At 40.2% G+C, this 25,719-nt stretch overlaps 2 protein-coding genes across 4 annotated transcripts in view; one reads left to right on the plus strand and one right to left on the minus strand.

Annotated features, from left to right (window-relative positions):
* On the plus strand, positions 1–15,652 carry nox1 (NADPH oxidase 1). Its single transcript, XM_062043979.1, has 13 exons — positions 1–99; positions 2,570–2,665; positions 2,730–2,840; positions 4,981–5,065; positions 6,642–6,787; positions 10,594–10,787; positions 10,866–10,992; positions 11,052–11,144; positions 11,209–11,450; positions 12,369–12,531; positions 14,377–14,523; positions 14,594–14,718; positions 14,783–15,652. The coding sequence occupies exons 1-13, from the start codon at positions 55–57 to the stop codon at positions 14,907–14,909; spliced, it is 1,701 nt and encodes a 566-aa protein (XP_061899963.1). The 5' UTR covers positions 1–54; the 3' UTR covers positions 14,910–15,652.
* cstf2 (cleavage stimulation factor, 3' pre-RNA, subunit 2) overlaps positions 15,633–25,719 on the minus strand; it is a 25,308-nt gene continuing 15,221 nt past the window's right edge. For 2 of the 3 annotated variants that reach the window (XM_062043982.1, XM_062043980.1), the window contains 6 exons: positions 21,396–21,495; positions 21,131–21,330; positions 18,314–18,438; positions 18,031–18,117; positions 17,813–17,956; positions 15,633–15,781 (listed from right to left, as the gene is read on the minus strand). In XM_062043982.1, the coding sequence (XP_061899966.1) occupies positions 17,831–17,956; positions 18,031–18,117; positions 18,314–18,438; positions 21,131–21,330; positions 21,396–21,495 (638 nt within the window). In that variant the 3' untranslated portion in view covers positions 15,633–15,781; positions 17,813–17,830. Of the gene's footprint in view, positions 15,782–17,807; positions 17,957–18,030; positions 18,118–18,313; positions 18,439–21,130; positions 21,331–21,395; positions 21,496–25,719 lie in introns of all 3 variants that reach the window. The other variant, XM_062043981.1, reaches the window with a different exon arrangement.

Here is a 25,719-nt window from a genome sequence, read left to right on the forward strand (position 1 = left end):
GTTTAAAAAGTAGAGAAGTGGTGAGCTGATGCATTTGTAGTGCAGGTGATCATCATGGCCAACTGGATTATTAACAATGGAGTGACCTGTGTCACACTGGTGAGTTCTTCATAGCATCGCTACCATGACTATTTGATGGTAGCGTCACTACCATGACTGAAATGACTATTTGATGGTAGCGTCACTACCATGACTGAAATGACTATTTGATGGTAGCATCACTACCATGACTGAAATTACTATTTGATGATAGCGTCACTACCATGATTGAAATGACAGTATTTGATGGCAGCGTCACTACCATGATTGAAATGACATGGTTTGATGGTAGCGTCACTACCATGATTGAAATGACAGTATTTGATGGCAGCGTCACTACCATGATTGAAATGACATGATTTGATGGCAGCGTCACTACCATGATTGAAATTACATTATTTGATGGCAGCGTCACTACCATGATTGAAATGACATGATTTCATGGTAGCGTCACTACCATGATTGAAATTACATTATTTGATGGTAGCGTCACTAACATGACTGAAATTACATTTGATGGTAGCGTCACTAACATGACTGAAATGACATGATTTGATGGTAGCGTCACTAAGATGATTGAAATGACATTATTTGATGTTAGCGTCACTAACAAGACAGAAATTACATTTGATGGTAGCGTCACTACCATGATTGAAATGACAGTAATTGATGGTAGCGTCACGACCATGACTTAAATGACATGATTTGATGGTAGCGTCACTACCATGATTGAAATGACAGTATTTGATGGTAGCATCACTAACATGACTGAAATTACATTATTTGATGGTAGCGTCACTACCATGATTGAAATGACAGTATTTGACGGTAGCGTCACTACCATGATTGAAATGACAGTATTTGACGGTAGCGTCACTACCATGATTGAAATTACATTATTTGATGGTAGCGTCACTAACATGACTGAAATGACATCATTTGATGGTAGCGTCACTAACATGACTGAAATGACATCATTTGATGGTAGCGTCACTAAAATGATTAAAATGACATTATTTGATGGTAGTGTCACTAACATGACTGAAATGACATCATTTGATGGTAGCGTCACTAACATGACTGAAATGACATCATTTGATGGTAGCGTCACTAACATGATTAAAATGACATTATTTGATGGTAGTGTCACTAACATGAGTGAAATGACTTTACTTTATGGTAGCGTCACAAACATGACTGAAATGACATTATTAGATGCTAGCATCACTAACATGACTGAAATGACATTATTTGATAGTAGCGTCACTACCATGACTGAAATGACATGATTTGATGGTAGCGTCACTAAAATAACTGAAATTACATTATTAGATGCTAGCATCACTAACATGACTGAAATGACATTATTTGATGGTAGTGTCACTAACATGGTTGAAATTACATTTGATGGTAGCGTCACTACCATGATTGAAATGACTTTATTTGAAGGTAGCGTCACTAACATGACTGAAATGACATTTGATGGTAGTGTCACTTACATGAAAGAAATGACATTTGATGGTAGCGTCACTACCATGATTGATATGACATTATTTGATGGTAGCGTCACTACCATGATTGAAATGACATCTGATGGTAGCGTCACTAATATGACTGAAATTACATATTTGATGGTAGCCTCACTAACATGATTGAAATGACATGATTTGATGCTAGCATCACTAACATGACTGAAATGACATTATTTGATAGTAGCGTCACTACCATGACTGAAATGACATGATTTGATGGTAGCGTCACTAAAATAACTGAAATTACATTATTAGATGCTAGCATCACTAACATGACTGAAATGACATTATTTGATGGTAGTGTCACTAACATGGTTGAAATTACATTTGATGGTAGCGTCACTACCATGATTGAAATGACTTTATTTGAAGGTAGCGTCACTAACATGACTGAAATGACATTTGATGGTAGTGTCACTTACATGAGAGAAATGACATTTGATGGTAGCGTCACTACCATGATTGATATGACATTATTTGATGGTAGCGTCACTACCATGATTGAAATGACATCTGATGGTAGCGTCACTAATATGACTGAAATTACATATTTGATGGTAGCCTCACTAACATGATTGAAATGACATGATTTGATGGTAGCATCACTAACATGACTGAAATGACATTATTTGATGGTAGTGTCACTAACATGGTTGAAATGACATTTGATGGTAGCATCATTACCATGATTGAAATGACTTTATTTGATGGTAGCGCCACTAACATGACTGAAATGACATTTGATGGTAGCGTCACTAACATGATTGCAGTGACATGATTTGATGGTAGCGTCACTACCATGATTGAAATGACTATTTGATGGTAGCATCACTAACATGATTGCAATGACATGATTTGATGGTAGCGTCACTACCATGATTGAAATGACTATTTGATGGTAGCGTCACTAACATGATTGCAATGACATGATTTGATGGTAGCGTCACTAACCTGATTGAAATGACATGATTTGATGGTAACAAGGAGCATGTTTGCAGGTGGTGTGGATGGGCATCAACTTATTCCTCTTTGTGTGGTTCTATCTCTTCTACGACTTGGGGGATCAGTTCTTCTACACGCGACACATCTTAGGGGTGAGTGAGTCCTCAAAACATTCATTTCATGTTTGAAAGCAACTCACTCTTCTCTTGGTGCTAGTCGGCTCTGGCATGGGCGAGGGCGCCTGCAGCCGTGCTCAACTTCAACTGCCTGCTGATCCTCCTCCCCGTGTGCCGGAACCTTCTGTCCCTCATCAGAGGCTCTCTTGTGGTACGCAAATACACCTCTTTTTGATGTACATGCCTAAAAACAGCAGACACTCCTGACATATGAATGATATTTGACTAGTCTTTTTGCTGTAGATGCCTAAAAACAGCAGAAACTCCTGACATATTAATTGTATTTGACTAGTCTTTTTGCTGTAGATGCCTAAAAACAGCAGAAACTCCTGACTTATTGATATTTGACTAGTGTTTTTGCTGTAGATACCTAAAAACAGCAGAAACTCCTGACATATTAATGATATTCGACTAGTGTTTTGCTGTAGATGCCTGAAAACAGCAGAAACTCCTGACATATGAATGATATTTGACTAGTGTTTTGCTGTAGATGCCTAAAAACAGCAGACACTCCTGACATATGAATGATATTTGACTAGTCTTTTTGCTGTAGATGCCTAAAAACAGCAGAAACTCCTGACATATTAATTGTATTTGACTAGTCTTTTTGCTGTAGATGCCTAAAAACAGCAGACACTCCTGACATATGAATGATATTTGACTAGTGTTTTGCTGTACATGCCTAAAAACAGCAGACACTCCTGACATATTAATGATATTTGACTAGTCTTTTTGCTGTACATGCCTAAAAACAGCAGACACTCCTGACATATGAATGATATTTGACTAGTGTTTTGCTGTAGATGCCTAAAAACAGCAGACACTCCTGACATATGAATTATATTTGACTAGTCTTTTTGCTGTAGATGCCTAAAAACAGCAGAAACTCCTGACATATTAATTGTATTTGACTAGTGTTTTTGCTGTAGATGCCTAAAAACAGCAGAAACTCCTGACATATGAATGATATTTGACTAGTGTTTTGCTGTAGATGCCGAAAAACAGCAGAAACTCCTGACATATTAGTGATATTTGACTAGTTTTGATGTAGATACCTAAAAACAGCAGAAACTCCTGACATATTAATGATATTCGACTAGTGTTTTGATGTAGATGCCTAAAAACAGCAGAAACTCCTGACATATTAATGATATTCGACTAGTGTTTTGATGTAGATGCCTAAAAACAGCAGAAACTCCTGACATATTAATGATATTCGACTAGTGTTTTGATGTAGATGCCTGAAAACAGCAGAAACTCCTGACATAATGATATTTGACTAGTGTTTTGCTGTAGATGCCGAAAAACAGCAGACACTCCTGACATATTAATGATATTTGACTAGTGTTTTTGCTGTAGATTTTCAAAAACAGCAGAAAATTCCTGACATATTAATGATATTTGACTAGTGTCTTTGCTGTAGATTTTCAAAAACAGCAGAAAATTCCTGACATATTAATTATATTTGACTAGTATTTTTCTGTAGATGCCTAAACAGCAGAAACATCCTGTCATATCAAATATATTTGACTATTATTTTTGCTGTAGATCCTTAAAAACAGCAACTCCTGTCATATAGAAGATCTTTGACTAGTGTTTTAGTGTGGTATTCCTACAAACAGCACAGTACTCCTGTCATATAGAAGATCTTTGACTAGTGTTTCTTGACTTCCATGCGTGTCCAACCTTATAACAGACACTGTACAAAGTGCACATATTAATTACAGTCTATTTTTATTTGAGTTGCCTAATTCGGAAGTTGTGCAAGTGTCATTGTGTCACACGCCCTGATGCTGCCATGCCAGCATCAGGGCGTGTGTATCATTTGCAGTCAGTGATGAAATGTTCACCACTTTTAATATAACTCCAATGAGAAGTAAGACTAAGGTACCCAGTAAAGGTGAGATGCTAAGATGAAAAGACTAAGGTACCTAGTAAAGGTGAGATGCTAAGATGGAAAGACTAAGGTACCTAGTAAAGGTGGGATGCTAAGATGGAAAGACTAAGGTACCTAGTAAAGGTGAGATGCTAAGATGGAAAGACTGAGGTACCTAGTAAAGGTGAGATGCTAAGATGAAAAGACTAAGGTACCTAGTAAAGGTGAGATGCTAAGATGGAAAGACTAAGGTACCTAGTAAAGGTGAGATGCTAAGATGAAAAGACTAAGGTACCTAGTAAAGGTGAGATGCTAAGATGGAAAGACTAAGGTACCTAGTAAAGGTGATAGAAAGAAGATGCAATGTGAAATATGTTTGTGTTTATTAACATGAAGTCCTTGTGTTCTCTTGAAGTGTTGCAGTCGTAGTTTGAGGAAGCAGCTGGACAAAAACATCGACTTCCACAAGCTGGTGGCCTACACCATAGCCTTGATGACAGGTCAGCTTGGAATTGTTGTAGATAATGATCATGAGCTGTAAATGTTGGAGTGAGATATGACAGCAGGACAGACTGGAATATGGAGACAGAAATCTCTACTATGATGACCACCTTGACATCAATACAAAGATTCTGCTTTTTCAATCATCTCTTCCTACCTTATTTAGGGTCAACACAGCAAAATCATGTCTTCCTACCTTATTTAGGGTCAACACAGCTAAATCATGTCTTCCTACCTTATTTAGGGTCAACACAGCTAAATCATGTCTTCCTACCTTATTTAGGGTCAGAGCAGCACAAGTGTGCATCATGACCTTGGTAAAAAGCCTTATTTAGGGTCAGAGCAGCAGATGTGTGCAGCATGACCTTGGTAAAAAGCCTTATTTAGGGTCAGAGCAGCACAAGTGTGCAGCATGACCTTGGCAAAAAGCCTTATTTAGGGTCAGAGCAGCACAAGTGTGCATCATGACCTTGGTAAAAAGCCCTATTTAGGGTCAGAGCAGCTCAAGTGTGCATCATGACCTTGGCAAAAAGCCTTATTTAGGGTCAGAGCAGCACAAGTGTGCATTATGACCTTGGCAAAAAGCCTTATTTAGGGTCAGAGCAGCACAAGTGTGCATCATGACCTCGGCAAAAAGCCTCATTTTGGGTCAAAGCAGCTCAAGTGTGCAGCATGACCTTGGCAAAAAGCCTTATTTAGGGTCAGAGCAGCACAAGTGTGCATTATGACCTTGGTAAAAAGCCTTATTTAGGGTCAGAGCAGCTCAAGTGTGCATTATGACCTTGGCAAAAAGCCTTATTTAGGGTCAGAGCAGCACAAGTGTGCATTATGACCTTGGTAAAAAGCCTTATTTTGGGTTAAAGCAGCTCAAGTGTGCATTATGACCTTGGTAAAAAGCCTTATTTAGGGTCAGAGCAGCACAAGTGTGCATTATGACCTTGGTAAAAAGCCTTATTTAGGGTCAGAGCAGCACAAGTGTGCATTATGACCTTGGTAAAAAGCCTTATTTAGGGTCAGAGCAGCTCAAGTGTGCATTATGACCTTGGCAAAAAGCCTTATTTAGGGTCAGAGCAGCACAAGTGTGCAACATGACCTTGGGAAAAAGCCTTATATAGGGTCAGAGCAGCACAAGTGTGCAACATGACCTTGGGAAAAAGCCTTATTTAGGGTCAGAGCAGCACAAGTGTGCAGCATGACATCGGTAAAAAGCCTTATTTAGGGTCAGAGCAGCACGAATGTGCAGCATGACCTTGGTAAAAAGCCTTATTTAGGGTCAGAGCAGCACAAGTGTGCATTATGACCTTGGCAAAAAGCCTCATTTAGGGTCAGAGCAGCTCAAGTGTGCATTATGACCTTGGCAAAAAGCCTCATTTTGTTATTAACGTGGACCCCGACTTAAACAAGTTGAAAAACTTATTGGGGTGTTACCATTTAGTGGTCAATTGTAGGGAATATGTACTGTACTGTGCAATCTACTAATAAAAGTTTCAATCAATGAAAACAAGGCAAAAAGCCTCATTTTGAAATGTCAAAGTGACGCATGTTTGGCCATTTGAAATTGTCCTTGTTCCACAGCCGTCCACGTCATCGCCCACCTCCTCAACTTGGAGTGGTACAACAACAGCAGACGAGGAGAATATGACGAGCTCAGCACGGCACTGTCCAAACTGGAGGACAGCAGCAACACCACCTACCTGAACCCCTTCAGGAGCACAGACATAGTGAGCACCATCTTCTTATGATCAGGACTTTACTGACTCACTTGATCCTACTTCACTCAGCTTTCACATGGCTTCTTCCGCTCCCAATGGCAACAAGAACAACTGAAATGTGTGTGTGTGTGTGTGTGTGTGTGTGTGTGTGTGTGTGTGTGTGTGTGTGTGTGTGTGTGTGTGTGTGTGTGTGTGTGTGTGTGTGTGTGTGTGTGTGTGTGTGTGTCACCTCTCAGTTGATCCGCTGGATGCTGCACGGTCAATTTCTTCCTTCTCTTACAAGTACCAACCTAAAAGATGAATATTTATTATATAAGAACCACAATCTAATGTATATCATAAAATACAAAACACAATATATACAAATTCTAAAACTGTATATTTCAATATATATATATATATATATATATATATATATATATATATATATATATATATATATATATGCATAGTACATTTTACATATAAAATACTGAACATACTAAAATATGTAAAATAAAATATATAAATACTATTTATTTTGATAACTTTTAGTGTTCCTTTTTTAAATATTGCATTTGTATGTCTTGCCAATTGCTTTTCTAATCTAAGTAATGTAAAGTAGCCTTGCTCTATTTTCTTTTATCACATTAACATTCTAAAAATACATTTTTTAAAAGACCTTTCCTAGCCTAAAAGGTCACACGTCGGCAGCCAAGAGGCGCTTTTGTAACCTGCTTTTTAGAACAAATAATATATTAGGAGAATCCTGCAGAATTGAGAATTGATTCTGAATCAAATCATCACTCCAAGAATTGGAATGGACTCTTGTAACATGCTATGACTGTATGGACACATCTTTCATACCCTTCATATAGGAATAGAACTATATAACTCTCCTGAAGGAATCAATAAAGTACAATCTATAGGTATTACTAGTAAATGTACAGTAATACATGGTTCAAAGGTCACTGCAGTCTTATTACTAGTAAATGTACAGTAATACATGGTTCAAAGGTCACTGCAGTATTATAATAAATGTACAGTAATGCATGGTTCAAATGTCACTGCAGTCTTATTACCAGTTTTTGATTGATTGATTGAGAAGTTTGACATCTTAAAGTAAATGTAGAGTAAAAGATGGTTGAAAGGTCAGTGCAGTACTAGTAAATGTAGAGTAATAGATGGTTGAAAGGTCAGTGCAGTACTAGTAAATGTAGAGTAATAGATGGTTGAAAGGTCACTGCAGTACTAGTAAATGTAGAGTAATAGATGGTTGAAAGGTCAGTGCAGTACTAGTAAATGCAGAGTAATAGATGGTTGAAAGGTCACTGCAGTACTAGTAAATGTAGAGTAATAGATGGTTGAAAGGTCAGTGCAGTACTAGTAAATGCAGAGTAATAGATGGTTCAAAGGTCACTGCAGTACTAGTAAATGTAGAGTAATAGATGGTTGAAAGGTCAGTGCAGTACTAGTAAATGCAGAGTAATAGATGGTTGAAAGGTCACTGCAGTACTAGTAAATGTAGAGTAATAGATGGTTGAAAGGTCAGTGCAGTACTAGTAAATGTAGAGTAATAGATGGTTGAAAGGTCAGTGCAGTACTAGTAAATGCAGAGTAATAGATGGTTGAAAGGTCACTGCAGTACTAGTAAATGTAGAGTAATAGATGGTTGAAAGGTCACTGCAGTACTAGTAAATGTAGAGTAATAGATGGTTCAAAGGTCAGTGCAGTACTAGTAAATGCAGAGTAATAGATGGTTGAAAGGTCAGTGCAGTACTAGTAAATGCAGAGTAATAGATGGTTGAAAGGTCACTGCAGTACTAGTAAATGCAGAGTAATAGATGGTTGAAAGGTCAGTGCAGTACTAGTAAATGCAGAGTAATAGATGGTTGAAAGGTCAGTGCAGTACTAGTAAATGTAGAGTAATAGATGGTTGAAAGGTCAGTGCAGTACTAGTAAATGTAGAGTAATAGATGGTTGAAAGGTCACTGCAGTACTAGTAAATGTAGAGTAATAGATGGTTGAAAGGTCAGTGCAGTACTAGTAAATGCAGAGTAATAGATGGTTGAAAGGTCACTGCAGTACTAGTAAATGTAGAGTAATAGATGGTTCAAAGGTCAGTGCAGTACTAGTAAATGTAGAGTAATAGATGGTTGAAAGGTCAGTGCAGTACTAGTAAATGCAGAGTAATAGATGGTTGAAAGGTCACTGCAGTACTAGTAAATGTAGAGTAATAGATGGTTGAAAGGTCAGTGCAGTACTAGTAAATGTAGAGTAATAGATGGTTCAAAGGTCAGTGCAGTACTAGTAAATGTAGAGTAATAGATGGTTGAAAGGTCAGTGCAGTACTAGTAAATGTAGAGTAATAGATGGTTGAAAGGTCAGTGCAGTACTAGTAAATGTAGAGTAATAGATGGTTGAAAGGTCACTGCAGTACTAGTAAATGTAGAGTAATAGATGGTTGAAAGGTCACTGCAGTACTAGTAAATGTAGAGTAATAGATGGTTGAAAGGTCAGTGCAGTACTAGTAAATGTAGAGTAATAGATGGTTGAAAGGTCACTGCAGTACTAGTAAATGTAGAGTAATAGATGGTTGAAAGGTCAGTGCAGTACTAGTAAATGTAGAGTAATAGACGGTTGAAAGGTCAGTGCAGTACTAGTAAATGTAGAGTAATAGATGGTTGAAAGGTCACTGCAGTACTAGTAAATGTAGAGTAATAGATGGTTGAAAGGTCAGTGCAGTACTAGTAATAGATGGTTGAAAGGTCACTGCAGTACTAGTAAATGTAGAGTAATAGATGGTTGAAAGGTCACTGTAGTACTAGTAAATGCAGAGTAATAGATGGTTGAAAGGTCAGTGCAGTACTAGTAAATGTAGAGTAATAGATGGTTGAAAGGTCAGTGCAGTACTAGTAAATGCAGAGTAATAGATGGTTGAAAGGTCACTGCAGTACTAGTAAATGTAGAGTAATAGATGGTTGAAATGTCAGTGCAGTACTAGTAAATGTAGAGTAATAGATGGTTGAAAGGTCAGTGCAGTACTAGTAAATGTAGAGTAATAGATGGTTGAAAGGTCAGTGCAGTACTAGTAAATGTAGAGTAATAGATGGTTCAAAGGTCAGTGCAGTACTAGTAAATGTAGAGTAATAGATGGTTGAAAGGTCAGTGCAGTACTAGTAAATGCAGAGTAATAGATGGTTGAAAGGTCACTGCAGTACTAGTAAATGTAGAGTAATAGATGGTTGAAAGGTCAGTGCAGTACTAGTAAATGTAGAGTAATAGATGGTTCAAAGGTCAGTGCAGTACTAGTAAATGTAGAGTAATAGATGGTTGAAAGGTCAGTGCAGTACTAGTAAATGTAGAGTAATAGATGGTTGAAAGGTCAGTGCAGTACTAGTAAATGTAGAGTAATAGATGGTTGAAAGGTCACTGCAGTACTAGTAAATGTAGAGTAATAGATGGTTCAAAGGTCAGTGCAGTACTAGTAAATGTAGAGTAATAGATGGTTGAAAGGTCAGTGCAGTACTAGTAAATGTAGAGTAATAGATGGTTGAAAGGTCAGTGCAGTACTAGTAAATGCAGAGTAATAGATGGTTGAAAGGTCAGTGCAGTACAAGTAAATGTAGAGTAATAGATGGTTGAAAGGTCAGTGCAGTACTAGTAAATGCAGAGTAATAGATGGTTGAAAGGTCACTGCAGTACTAGTAAATGTAGAGTAATAGATGGTTGAAAGGTCAGTGCAGTACTAGTAAATGCAGAGTAATAGATGGTTGAAAGGTCAGTGAAATAAATGGTTGAATGTGTTGCTAATGTCAACAAATGGTGTGTGTTAGGACCCCCAGCAGAACCCAACTTACGTGGTGTTCACCACCATCGCTGGCATCACGGGGGTCATCATCACGCTGGCCCTCATCCTCATCATCACCTCCTCCATGGAGGTCATCCGCCGCAGCTACTTTGAGGTCTTCTGGTACACGCACCACTTCTTCATCATCTTCTTCGCCGGCCTGGTCATCCACGGTGCCGGGTAGGAGCAAGCCCCCCCCCACACACACACACACTCTTCCTTGTGCAGCCCTGACCACTCTTGGTGTGTGCGTGGCAGGCGCATCGTGAGGAGTCAGACCACCACCAACCCGCCGCACAACTTCACCATTTGCAGAGATCGCTTTAACGAGTGGGGGAGGATTCCAGAGTGCCCCATCCCTCAGTTTGCGGGAGGCTTCCCTCAGGTGGGTCTCCTTCCAAAGTCAATCCACAGGATGGCAGTAGAACATCTGCTCTATTCCAGACGTGGATGTGGGTGATCGGGCCCATGATTTTGTACCTGTGTGAGCGCCTGCTTCGTCTGGTTCGCTACCTGCAAACGGTCCATTACAGAAAGGTGCGTCCACCCTGGCACCCACCCCCAGACGGCCACCCCACCTCACCTTTTTTTGCCCGGTTAGATCGTCCTGAGGCCGTCCAAGGTGCTGGAGCTGCAGCTGGTCAAGAGCGGATTCAAGATGGAGGTGGGCCAGTACGTCTTCCTCAACTGCCCGGCCATCTCGCAGCTGGAGTGGCACCCCTTCACCATGACCTCGGCCCCCGAGGAGGACTTCTTCAGCGTCCACATCCGCTCGGCCGGGGACTGGACTGAAAAACTCATCAGCATCATGGAGCAGCTCCCAGAGGGGATACAGGGGCCCAAGTGAGTTCATCATAATCATCTTGCTATTAATGTTGCTCCCTCAGCATTCACTCATTCATTATGTCTCACCATGTCAATACAAGCTTTCACACTTCAATGTGCCAATGCTGACAGACAAGTGCCTCAAAAACATTTGAGTATGGAAACTAAAGGACAAAAATTGACGGTAGAATGCCGACAGCTGCTTCCCAGCTGTGGTCCGTACGTAATACACTTCTCCACCACTTGTGGCAGTAATGACAAGGTCAAACAAACAGAAGAAGAAAGTTGTAGAGATTTTAATGAATACCATTAAATACTGAGAGACAAGTATTCACGCTGAAGCTAATGTCCATCAGCATGTGTGAATGCAGAGACAAGCACTGACACAAATCCTTCAGTGTCTAACATTGGTGTGAATGCTGAGAGAAAAGTCTTTATGCTAAAGCTAATATTTGTCTACACAAGCGTAACAAATACTGAGGAAAAAAGCATTCAGCTTCACAGTAAATCATCTTATTGCAGAGATGCAAATATTCAAGCATTGATGCTAAAGCTACGTGCATCAAAAATATAGGCTATCATTTACATGAATGTTGTAGTGCATGAAAACATTGCAATCTACATGCATGCTGACACCAAGCATTCACATTCTATTGTCATGCTGACAACATATGCAGTTTACGTGCAATCTGACACCAAGCATTCACATTGTAATGTCATGCTGACAACATTGCAATCTACGTGCATGCTGACACCAAGCATTCACATTGTAATGTCATGCTGACAACAGCATTCCTCATGGAAATCTTTTGCATTCATACATTTCCATGGGCCGTCATGGAAAGAATGCCGGGAGACAATCATTGACACTAATGTAGGCAATTATGCTCCACATGTACTGTACATCTTAGGGCCTAAGCATGTTGTCTCCATTAGGATGGGTGTAGACGGCCCCTTCGGTACCGCCAGCGAGGACGTGTTCACCTACGAGGTCAGCATGCTGGTCGGCGCCGGCATCGGAGTCACACCCTTCGCCTCCATCCTCAAGTCTATCTGGTACAAGTTCAAAGAGTCCAACCCCAAGCTGCGCACCAGGAAGGTAATGGAGCCTTGACCTGTCACCTTGTGATGACATTTTGACTTCAATGTCTATTGTCTCCAAGTAGAAACTTCGCACGCCTCAAGTCGTGTCCAACAGGTTTACTGAGGGCTGACATTCCATGTGCCTTAGCTCACACACGACTTGCAGCATTCTGTCATTTGCAACTTCTTTCATGGGAATGCTATTGGTTGATGGGGTTATTAATAACCAAATAGGGTTCTTCCTTACCTCCTAGAACAGACCTGGGCATTCTGCGGCCCATGGGCCGCATCCGGCCCTTTGTGCGTCCCTGCCCGGCCCGCGTGAGGCCAATTATAAATTACAAAATAAATTTAAAAAAGTATCTATGTCGAGTGTGCAATACAACGGTGCTGCTTTTGTTTTGAAAATCGTTATTTGTATTACTTCCGGGTGGACGTATGCGTGTGCGTGATTGTGAGTGAATGTGAACAGCTGCAATCATTACCGGTAATTACAAAATAAAGTTGAAAAAACATCTATGTCGTGCGCGCAATACAACTATGCTGCTTTTATTTTGAAAAGTATTATTTATGGGTGTGTGTCCGTGTGTAACCTGTGAGTGAAGGTGCACATGCAGCGACAAGTGATGCACGGTTTACACCCGAGACGCTAAAAAGAGAAAAGTTGATAAAGAATGGCGTGTTTTCAACAAGACATGGACTGCCAAGCAACGTTCCCTCTAAGGTGCGTGCCTGCGCAATTGCGCACTGCTCAAGCGTCTGCTGCGCGCAGCAAATATATGCCGCACACCAAATCAAATCCCATCTGAATTCTAAACAAGATAAACATATTTATTCTATGTAATTTTGCAATGCAACTTTGAGTGACAGTGACAACAAGCGGCCCTAACGGTGTTCGTCAACACCGTTCAATTGAACACCGTTCAATTATTGTAACGTCTATCGAGATGCTTCGAGGCCAGGAATTATATCGATCACTTTATTGAGCAAAACTGTTTATATTCGGCCATAACCACACCAAAAACATAAGTAAAACACTTCTATCTCGAAAAACTAGTCATTTTCTGCCGTACAAACCAGGCCAAAACCAACTTGTCATCTGTCACCAACACGCATAGCACTAAACCACTGGTGCGTTTATGGCCACACAAAAAGTCGGACAACTCAAACACCACACAAAGTTACACTACGACTCCTCAGTCATACGTGTGCTTATTTTACTGTCATTTATTATTAATGTTAATTTATTTATATTAGTCATGGAATGCTGTTACACACACTATGTTGAAGTATTACTATTATTATTAATTATTATTATTATTTATCTTACGGTATAAATCAAAAATAATATTGAGCAAAATTTTATTGAAATATTGTTGATGTGGCCCTCCAGCAGTGCTCGGGTTGCTCATGCGGCCCCCGGTAAAAATTAATTGCCCACCCCTGTCCTAGAAGCTACAATTATTTGCCTTTACTGACCTTTTGCATGACACAATTTCAGGAATATTTCATGTTGGAGGCTTAAACAGCAAAATGATCAATAATATGAATAAATATAAAGATATTGGACTAAAATATTGTACCATTATTTCAATTCTTTACTTTCCAATCTGATTCTCTAATTACAATTAACTAGAAATGACAAATATACGTTCAATAGCTAGTTTTAATGCATTTGTTTTTATTTGCAACAAATAAAATCCCCAATGTCAACTTAGTTTCCTTCTATCATCATGATTATTAAAAATAGTCCATTTATGTTCAATTATCTGACGCACCCTGCCCTTTAAAGTCAGCACACCTGTCATTATGTCTTTGGCAATTCCCCTCACATGCTTTTGTTTCCACTTCCTGCTCCCAGATCTACTTTTATTGGCTCTGCCGCGAAACTCACGCCTTCGAGTGGTTCGCCGACCTCCTGCAGGTGCTGGAGAGGGAGATGGAGGAAAGGGGCATCGGGGATTTCCTCACCTACAAGCTCTTTCTAACCGGCTGGGATCAAAGCCACGTATGTGTTGAGGTGGCAAAGAAAAGGTGTTACTGTTGCGTGTCTTCATGATGTGTCCTTTTCCCAAAAGGCCACTCATGCCATGGTGCACTTTGACAAGGAGACCGACGTGGTGACTGGGCTCAAACAGAAAACTCATTATGGAAGACCCAACTGGGACAAGGAGTTCGAAGAAGTCCGCAAAGAGAACCCCTCGTAAGATTCCATTTCTTTCCTCCTACCAAACAAAAAGAGAAAATCTTCTTTCTCTCCTCACCAGGGCCGTGGTGGGAACGTTCTTGTGCGGCCCCGCCGTTTTGGCTAAAGTTTTGGAGAAGAAATGCGTCAAATTCTCAGACGTGGATCCCCGCAAGACCAAGTTCTACTTCAATAAGGAGAACTTCTAAACAACAATGTCCTTATGCAAGACCTGTTGGGGAATGTTGCTCAGCGCTAATTATGAGGAGCACATGATGATAACATTGGACGCCAACCAACAGCTGGGTGGGACCGGATTAGTCCTAGAAGTGTGTGTCTCCCCACACACACACACACCTTTAACAACAACATGTGTTGCTCTTCCTTCTAGGACTTATCCAGTCCCACCCAGGGGGGCCAGTGTTTATGGTCCACAAGTTGTTTTTTTAAATCGGCCTAAAAATGACATTAAAAAAAGGACAAACTACAAAGCTGAGATCCAGGCTGCTTTTTCTTGAAATATATTTAAGGGTTTAGCATATCATGACCTGCATTGGATTGGTTTTAATTTCTGCTTTAAACTTCTTCCATTGACTCCCCTTTTTTATTTTGTTTTACACTTGTTAATGTACATCATTTTCCATTGTTCCAACTTTAAAGTCAACAATGTAAATAAATCTATGCATTTTTACTGTACAAAAATAATGTTACGAGCAGCAATTTATAATCCCTGACTTGGAAATGGGTTTGTGTAAAAGCATGAAAGATTCATTGCTCCGGTGTGTTATCTAGAGTGATTACCAGAAGGTAAACGGAAGAGAAGCAGGAAGAAGAAAGTCAAGTGGCACATGTGCTCAATGATCCACTGAAGGTTTGAAACTATTCCGTGTTTAAACTCCTTCTGAATAAATAGGTTTGAAAAAAGGCCCATGTTTTGTTTTGTTTGCTTTTATTGATGAAATGGTGGATTTCACATGTGGGGTGAAATAAAAGATGAAACATGAGGTGAGTGAATCCACAAAAGAACAACAACAATCTATACAATTCTCCAAACTAATGAGATCTTCAGGTGGAGGGCAGACTGTAAGAAAGAAAAAAGAAAAGGAAAAGTTGAAGAGAGAACGTAGAAAGCGTACTAACACGAGGCCTCGGTCAAGTCACAGCAGTAAAGACAGGATCTTTCAAAAATAGCAATACACTGGGAAAAGGTGTCATTATATAAAAATGAAGTTATACATTGTGAGAATTGTAATGTAGTGTGGATAAAATGATAACATTGCAAGAAAAAAGTTGTAATTAGAATTGTTCCGATCAGGGTTTAAAAAACTGCCGATTGTAGTCATCGATACTGATATCATGAATGCTATAGACATATCCACACAATGTTTGAACTACTTCCTTATACTCTTATATTACATACAATTGTTGGAGTCAATAGTACACAAAAACTACCATCTACACACTATTTGGATCCTTTGGCTTTTATTTGCCGCGATGGAGGTGAGGATTTTACAGGGTTTATCAGCAAGTGATTTAATGCCCATGTGCGACCGCAGATAGTTTGGATATTGTAAGTGTGACAATGTTAAAGTTAATGTTAACTCTTACTCTATAGTGAATTAGAAAGGGACTGTTTGATCTTTATGTCTTTTTTCACATTTTTCTAGCAGCAGCTGCCAGTTGCGTTGTTGGTCATGCTAAGTGCTGCCTTGTGATTAGCCGATAGCACGTGTGATTAGCCGATAGCACGTGTGATTAGCCGATAGCATGTGTGATTAGCTGATAGCACGTGTGATTTCAACCAAGTTTGAAGGTCTTTTTGCACACGCTGCAGAACGCCTCTTAGGTTTCCTGTTGACCGGCTTTGGGCAAGTTTAGGAAAGTGCCTCAGCCAGACACTTTTACTGAAATGTGCATTTCCCATTTTCCCAACATGCATTCCTTATGTCGCCTTGGCCACAGCATGAGCACATTGACTGGACCTAGCATGTTCTGACTTGGCCACAGCATGAGCACATTTACTGGACCTAGCATGTTCTGACTTGGCCACAGCATGAGCACATTGACTGGACCTAGCATGTTCTGACTTGGCCACAGCATGAGCACATTGACTGGACCTAGCATGTTCTGACTTGGCCACAGCATGAGCACATTGACTGGACCTAGCATGTTCTGACTTTGCCACAGCATGAGCACATTGACTGGACCTAGCATGTTCTGACTTGGCCACAGCATGAGCACATTGACTGGACCTAGCATGTTCTGACTTTGTGCAGCGCCAGTTTTCACACTGTACTTCTAATCACAATTATTCAATGTTTACCAAATAAATAGTTTTTCATCAGCCGTATCTCATTTTTAATGCCTCTGGACATCGCTTTTAACACTTTTTATTGCCATTCAAGGCCTTCATTTTTGCAAATGTTTTGAATGACTTAACACTTGTTAATGAACCGGCTCCACACTGTGTATGGAGATAGTTAGCTGCCAGTTGCCTGTCAGCTGTTGGACCAAAAATAAAGTGCCAGCCATTGGCATTTGTGATCGGCATTGAAAGACATTATTCTGCAATGGCAATTACATATTATTTCAGGAAAGTCATTTGATGCTAATCGCTGGATTGATGGCCACATGTCTAGTTGTTAAGTGTTTGTGATAATTAAGTCAAACTATAGTCGCTGGAGTTGGGAATCTTTGGGCATCTCACAATTCCATTCAGAATCAGTTCTTGATTCAAACCAATTCCCGCAATATTTTATTTGGTATAAAAATTATAATAAAACCTTTTCAAAACAGGTTATGGAATACAACACGCAGTGAGTAAGTATGGAGATGACCTAAAAACACATTTTTTTAAATAGATTCTTAAAAAAACCAATAAAAACATTTAAAAAAAATTTTTTTTTAAATTAGGAATCGGTTTAGAATAGGATGAAATAATAATAAAATAAGAATCGGGATTCAATATTTTTGAGCACCCCTAATAGTCCCTAGACCACAAGAGTCTATGACAAGAGGATTATCCCAGTATTGTAAGAAGTGGTTTTCTACAGTGATAATATGGGGAGAATTCAATAGTAATGTTACAAGAAGAAACATTAGCCCACCTGACCTTTGCACTGTCAGACAATCAAGGTGCACCTCCTGCAGTTTTCTGGATCTGCTCTTTGAGGATGAGGATGCTCTGCCTCTGCTCGGGGGGCAACATGGCAATCTGTTCTGGGGTCAGCTGCAGCACCTGCATGATCAGCGCCGCCTGCGGGGTGATGAGGGGGGAAGTCAATCAACTTTGTGGCAGGACCACACCCCATTTTCTAAGACGTGACTCACCTTTTCTTGGTCCTGTGTGGAAACTTGGCTCTGGCCAGGGCTGAAACCACCTGCTCCTGACGGAGGGACTCCAGGAATACCCGGACCCTGCAGGACAAACACAGGCGACATTTATCAGGTGTCTAATGATTACCCAGGACTTTCCCTCATAGCATTAGTTCCCTCCTTCCTTGCATTAGCAACTGTGCTTGTTTGTTGTTAGCTAGCAGGCTATTTCCCTGCTAAAAGATAAAAGGCCAATAGGAACACATACACATATAGTTGTACTGAAGTTGATGTTTACCAGTCTCTGAGGAAGTGGCACGCTGGGGCCCATGTTGTGGGGAATGGGGCCTGGCATTCCCGGTGCCATGGGAACCCTCTGGGCCGCCACAGGACCGCGCGTGTCCATCGCTCTGGGATCGCGACCTGCGGAAAGACGCACAGCCACACCAGAGTACGTTTAGAAAAACCACGGACCCACAGATGAGGAGAAAGAATATCATGCTGTGTAAGCATATCAAAATGTCTGTTTTGAAGTAGCAGTAGAGTGGAAAAACAAGTTGACTTTATATGCTTCATTCATACCACCATATCCAATTGTGTTTACATTCCACAAAGTATGTGTAAACACTAATTCCACTATGAATACCTTTGACTGTTGTCCGTGATTGACATCACGGTCATGCTTGTGAATATTATCAGATCAGTCAAAAAGAGATGTGGTGTTTAACATTCACAACACATGTTTTTATGCATTCTAAATGGTAAATAAATATCTAACAATTGAGTCAACAGGTGGAGGGAGGGTCCTCTCATTATACTCTCTAAAAACATCCAGAAACAGTGACCTGAAAATGAACCAAATATGAGTGATATTGTTATTATAAGCGCTAACGCCGACGGACTATTTTAGTGACTCATTGATAGCAGTGAGCTAATGCTAGCTTACGCTGCTATTGTTGACACATCGAGTCTGCTTCTGCTTGGTCTCAAACTTGCTAAACGTAAATTCTAGATTATAATCCATGCATCTCTCACCTGCTACTAGACAAATGTGGCCATGGACCGGCAGGCTGGTCCACTTTCACATCCCTCTAGATGGTGAAATAAACTTTTAACCCTTTGTAAGGATTGTGATTGATTCTTCATATAAACAGAATTATGTGAGCGTCTTGTCGGTCGACATCCCAGCGAGAGTGGAAATATTATACTAAGTGTTTGTTTTATTGTGGTTTAAAATGGTTAGTTTGTATGTTTAGCATCTAGCAATGCTGCTAATTCATATAAACAGAATTATGTGAGCGTCAGTGGCCTAGTGGTTAGAGTGTCCGCCCTGAGATCGGTAGGTTGGAGTTCAAATCCCAGCCGAGTCATACCAAAGACTATAAAAATGGGACCCATTACCTCCCTGCTTGGCACTCAGCATCAAGGGTTGGAGTTGGGGGTTAAATCACCAAAATGATTCCCGGGCGTGGCGCCGCTGCTGCCCACTGCTCCCCAAGGGGATGGGTCAAATGCAGAGGACAAATTTCACATCTAGTGTGTGTGTGTGACAATCATTGGTACTTTAATCTTTAATCTTAAAGTCTTGTCGGTCGACATCCCAGCGAGAGTGGAAATATTATACTAAGTGTTTGTTTTATTGTGGTTTAAAATGGTTAGTTTGTATGTATAGCATCTAGCAATGCTGCTAATTCATATAAACAGAATCATGTGAGCGTCTTGTCGGTCGACATCCCAACGAGAGTGGAAATATTATACTAAGTGTTTGTTTTATTGTGGTTTAAAATGGTTAGTTTGTATGTTTAGCATCTAGCAATGCTGCTAATGCTATAGTGTCACAATGAAACTGCATCCATCACACTGCTTCCAAAACCTATTACTCATCCTCTTTGTGTTCGGGCTCAAAAATATAAGGTTCTGGGGCCGTACTTATCAAGCTTCTTAGAGTGCCATTTTACACTTAAGTCCTGAGAATTTGCGAAATTTAGTCCTACTCTCAAACTTAAGAATAAAAGCTTTTTATCAACGTTCTTAAGTCTAAGAATCACTCCTACTCTCCACGATATTTAAGAGACCTTCAGAGGTGTCTTAAGTGGTTAGGAGTTGCCAGCAGGGGATGGCACTGAGGCGAGAGAGACGTGCGCGAACGTTCAGGGAACGGAACAATGTTTTTTTTTTGACGACGAGCAGCTGATCAAACGGTATCGTTTGGACAAAGCGGATATTATTTTTGTCACAGATTTAATACTTTTCGATTCCTTGTTGATTTCTGCATGTGTCTGCAGTGGGCTAGTATATATAGAGCCACCCACACCAGTTTCAAATTAGTTGCCTAATTAATGAATTGGAAAGAAAATGTTATGACAGTAGCGTATGTGTGTGGCCGTGAGGTGAGTGACGTCAGTGAGTGTGTGGGCGACAGAAGAGAGGGAGCGGTAGCGTGAGTGCCGGCGGGGACTAGTTTGTTTTGTATTATTTTGTAGTTTATTGTCAAAATATACACTCCCATTGTCCACTTAAATATTTCCAAGATATTTCTTTATTCTTAGACAACGGATCCCCTTCCGTGATTGGTCATTTCTATGGACACAGAAATGACGTCACCTAAAATTCCGTTTACGGCACATAGTAATGTCGTAATTCAGCTCTGAGTGTGACACTTAAGATTCAGTCCTACACTTCGCTGAAAGTGTGAGTAAGACGCTTGATAACTAACTTTTAAGTGCATCTTTCAGCGAAGAATTTATTTACTCTTAAGTCAACTCTTAGCAGACTTAGGAGTAATTCTAAGAAGCTTGATAAGTACGGCCCCTGGATTATAAATCTCCTCATAATAATTGTTGGCTCTCACAAAATCTGCTTGATTAGTAGCATTGTTGTTGATGGGGAAGAGACCTGTGTTTCCTAGAATGAGGTCACACAATCACGTGACTGGCTTCTATTTATTTATTCGCAAACTTTGGAAGTCTTTTGGTGTCATAAATCAGATATACATGATAATATAGAGGCAACTTGATTTTCCACTCTACTGCTACTTTAAACTGTCAACCTCTTGGACTCAAGTTTCCTGATGACCACATATAATCAAACAACATTTCCACTCGCTGGAGCTCACCTCTGTTTTCCATCGGAGGTCCCCGCTGCTCCATCATAGGAGGCCCTCTTGGGTCACCCATCATGTTTCGGGGTTCACCCATAGGCGGGCCTCTCATGTCCATAGGAGGCCCTCTCATATCCGGTGGTGGTCCAGCTCCCATTGGGGCCATGTGCACGGGCGCCGCAGAGTGGGGAGGAGGTGCCCCCATGTATCCTCGACTTAAACAGACACCTTTTATTGGTAAAGCCTCAGCATGCTAACGCTAACAGTGCTAATGTCTCACTTGGGCTCAATGGTCTCTCCTGTGACGGACAGCAGGCTGCCCCCTCTGGGATCATTGGGGCCGTCGCCCAGGAGACCTCTGGGGGGGATGCCGCCTCCTCCTAAATGAGAAGGAACAAAATGAAAACCCAAACGCACGCCTTTAAAAACCTCTAGAAAGAAATACACTGCCGCCACCTTAAGAAAAAAGTTGTTTGAAACGAGTGAACTACTTCCCTTATCTAAAGCAGTGGTCCCCAACCTTTTTGTACTTGCGGACCGGTCAACGCTTGAAAATGTGTCTCACGGACCGGTGGGTGGGGGGAGGGGGGGGGGGGGGGGTAGTAAAAAAAAATTATTTTTTTTTTGTCATAAAGAAATACAATCATGTGTGGTTACACTGTATCCCTGCAGCCTGTATTGATTTATATTGATATATAATGTATATATTGTGTTTTTTATGTTGATTTAATGAAAAAAAAATTTTTATTTTTTTTTTAAATTTCTTACCAATCGGTACCAATCGGTCCACGGACCGGTACCGGGCCGCGGCCCGGTGGTTGGGGACCACTGATCTAAAGTACTGGTCCACATTATTAACAGATGACTATATTTGTCACTGGATAGTGAGTAATGCAGGGGTGTGCATAATGCGGCCTGTGGACTATTTTGAGTTGGCTTTTTCATTGGCCCTCTGCATATTGTAGGGGGGCTCAAAAATCGTTTCACATCCAAATCACCATTTTTTTATTCCCATTCTAAAGCTATTCATAATTTCAGGGAATCGATAAAAAATGCCTAAAGATTCCCACCTCTAAAATATAAACTGGATGAATTATTAACAAAATATATAATTTGCTTTGTCAGCTATAAACATGAAGCTAAGATGTCTAGTGGCACCTACACTCCTTTTTTGGAAAACCACCACTGAGTACCCACTAGAAAGGTTCCAGCTAGCCACCAATGTATGAAAGTGGCTCCCCATATTCTTACATTTTGTAAAAGTTGGGACAACCCGTAAAATTGCACATTTTCCTGTGCTTTCCAATATGTAAGTGGTTGAAATCGCAAAAAAACCCACTAGTTACTATATTTAGTGGGGCGGTTTGTAAATTACAGGTTTATCAATACAATGAGGGGGGAAAAAAAGATAAATCCATCTAAGTTTATGGATATATTTTCTATTTTTAATCACTTCATTTAACAGAGAAATATTAGCATATTTTCCTCAGAATGTGCACTAGCACAACAGTGTAGCACTTACTAAGATGCACCTTATTCAAAAAGTGGACACTTTCCAAAAAGTCAAAAGGGTAAGGGAGAGAAAGCATTATGAGCAGTAAGAACAGGCCATGTGACCAGCAAACGTGTAAGAGTAGTATTTTTGGTAAGAGCTTGACTAAATTGGTACGGTTAAGGTTACGGTAAAACCTCAGGGAGTGCCAGGATAATCGGAATACAGGGAAAGTGAATCATTCATTTTATTGATCTGCCTCATTTTATGATTACATCCTGGGACTCTTATTGTTAAAGTGCAATTTTAAACACACTTGAGGTTTTACTCCAAAACAACCACCTGAGAAACCAAAACAATCAGTGCGCATTTGGACAAAGATAAATGTGACAGTGAAATGATCGGAGTATTTTTTCAGGTGGGCAGAGTATTTTATGACTAATGGGTCAAAAACAATGACAAGAGGGAACAAAGTCATGGTGAGAGGTGGTAAGCAGAGATGCCACAACACACAAATGGACATCAACCATGGAAATTATAGACAACTTGCAGTGCAAAGTCAAAGAACAGCAAAGCCACTTCCTGCTAACTATTGTTTTGGGTGTGGGAATGTTGCTGTCAGAGGGTGTGTCAGTGTTAGATTGCCACTTAGATTAATTATACCTTTAGTGACACGGATGCTAGGAACAGCAGCAGTCTGCCAAGACGACGGACTGCTCTGAATGCAAGAGCCTACATTTGCTTGTTCATCGCCACACTGCGATAAGAAATGCCTGATGAACTCAGGCCTATATTTTATAAAAACGATATACATTTAAAGTCGGGATGTGCCCATCGAACGGACGATTTTCATTCATCTCTTTTGCCAATTAATGCCGATCTGGATTGTACTGCTATTCATTTTAGTCCCCCGGTTGACTAGCTAGCAGCTAAATGTTTATCTCCATACAGAGTAGAGGCACTCCCCTTAGTTAATAATAACAACCTCCAATACACAGAGAAACTGCATTTCTCAGTATCATTATCAAGTTTTAGGACGGTGCTAAACATGTTGCAGGCTAGCTAAGCTAGCTTGAAACAACACAGATGTAAACCAGTAGATGAATAAGACTGTAGTGTCAACATTGTCACAGACAGACGTGTACGTCACATAAGGAGGGTGGATCCATCCATAAATTGACACCAAAGGTAGTCTCGTTAGATGAGAATGATTAGGTAGATATTTATATTTTCTTAAAATCATGTGTTTTTTTGTTAATATTTACACATTTAGGGAAGAATTCCTTGGATACAGAAGAGCAACAGATAATAGTTTTTTTTTTTAGGTTAGTTATTGTGTACTATTTACTTTGTTTTGCTCAAACAATTGTATGTAATGAAACCAGACTAAGGCACTAGTTTTGTTGATACAGTTAAACTGTCAATAGCAGTCACCATAAATACTTTGAAAAATGTACAGTTAATACATGTGATCGGTATCTGTGTTGGTATCGGCCGATCTCACTCATGGATAATCGGTATGGGAATAGGCAGCATGTATCCCTAATTGAAAGTATTTATCAGCGATGTACTGACACCGTAGTAAGAGAACACTGTTGAACAGACGTTTAACTCTGTTGTTGTTCTGTATTAACAGCCCAACAAAATGGAGGAACAACTTCGAACAGGCCATTTTCCGCCTTTTGATGTAGTATCAGAGCCGTGACAAAGGCCCGACGGGTTAATAGCGTTTCATACTTTATCATGCGTCAAGTAATGGGAGTATGGGATGTGTTGTCAGATTGTGGGTAGGTAAGTACCATGTCAAAGATGCATTTTGCTACTGAAGCAGTTGTTTATTACTCTGTGCTCCATTTGTTAAACAGCACAGTACTTCATTTTTTACAGACAGGAGCCTAGTTGCCGTGGTCACCACCCTCGCAGTGTGCCTGAACCCTCCTCACATCTGCGGCCAGTTCTTGTGCAGTTTCACGGCCGCAATATGAGAGAAATGCCATCGTTGGCTCGCTTGCCCAGATTCTCCTCTCAAACTCCTAATTGTCTTAGCGCTCCTGCTAGTTCTACACAAGTCCCACTGCACACCAATCAGCGGCCAAACACCATAAAATTGTGGGATCAAAGCACCTCACACCCTGACTGCAGAACCAGACCTGCCGACCCACCGCCATCGTGCACTGCATCAGTGAGAATACTTAATGTGACTTACCACAAGTATTTCAAATCATATAGACCAGTGATTCTCAAACTGTGGCGCACGGGTCCATCTAGTGGTACGCCAGAGAATGACTAAATTAAATATTCAAACAGCGTGTAGATACACTTGTAAAATAAAACCTCTGCCTTGTTTTTAATGAATGCTCAGGTCTACTACACTACTGCATTTCAACGTTGGTCATTATGGCTGGTACTAGTAGAGCCAAGTGTTTTCTGAGCTGGTACTGGGAGAAAAAAGTTTGACAACTACTGACATAAATAGAACAGTGAAGTCTTTTTAAAACGGGGATGTCAAATAGGAAGCTTTGGGGCACCACACGATTTTTAGGGGGTAACAATTTGATTCAAAAGGATTCTCGTTTCAAATCAATACTTGGGTGCCAGTTCTATGATTAACTCCAAAAATAGCTAACAGCTCTGATACATGTATATATTACTTAAAAGAAACTTGGGTTTGTTTAAATAAAATACTAGCCAAACATTGAATAAAGTCTAATTTAAATAAGGCAACAATGGAAGTATCAACACAGTAAATGTGTACAGCAGATATAGATCATCTACATCAGGGGTCACCAACGCGGTGCCCGCGGGCACCAGGTAGCCCGTAAGGACCAGATGAGTAGCCCGCTGGCATGTTCTAAAAATAGCTCAAATAGCAGCACTTACCAGTGAGCTGCCTCTATTTTTTAAATGGTATTTATTTACTAGCAAGCTGGTCTCGCTTTGCCCGACATTTTTCATTCTAAGAGAGACAAAACTCAAATAGAATTTGAAAATCCAAGAAAATATTTGAAAGACTTGGTCTTCACTTGTTTAAATAAATTCATTCATTTTTTTTTACTTTGCTTCTTATAACTTTCAGAAAGACAATTTTAGAGGAAAAAATCCAACCTTAAAA

Source organism: Entelurus aequoreus, linkage group LG04 (assembly GCF_033978785.1).
Source record: "Entelurus aequoreus isolate RoL-2023_Sb linkage group LG04, RoL_Eaeq_v1.1, whole genome shotgun sequence".
Taxonomy (NCBI): domain Eukaryota; kingdom Metazoa; phylum Chordata; class Actinopteri; order Syngnathiformes; family Syngnathidae; genus Entelurus; species Entelurus aequoreus.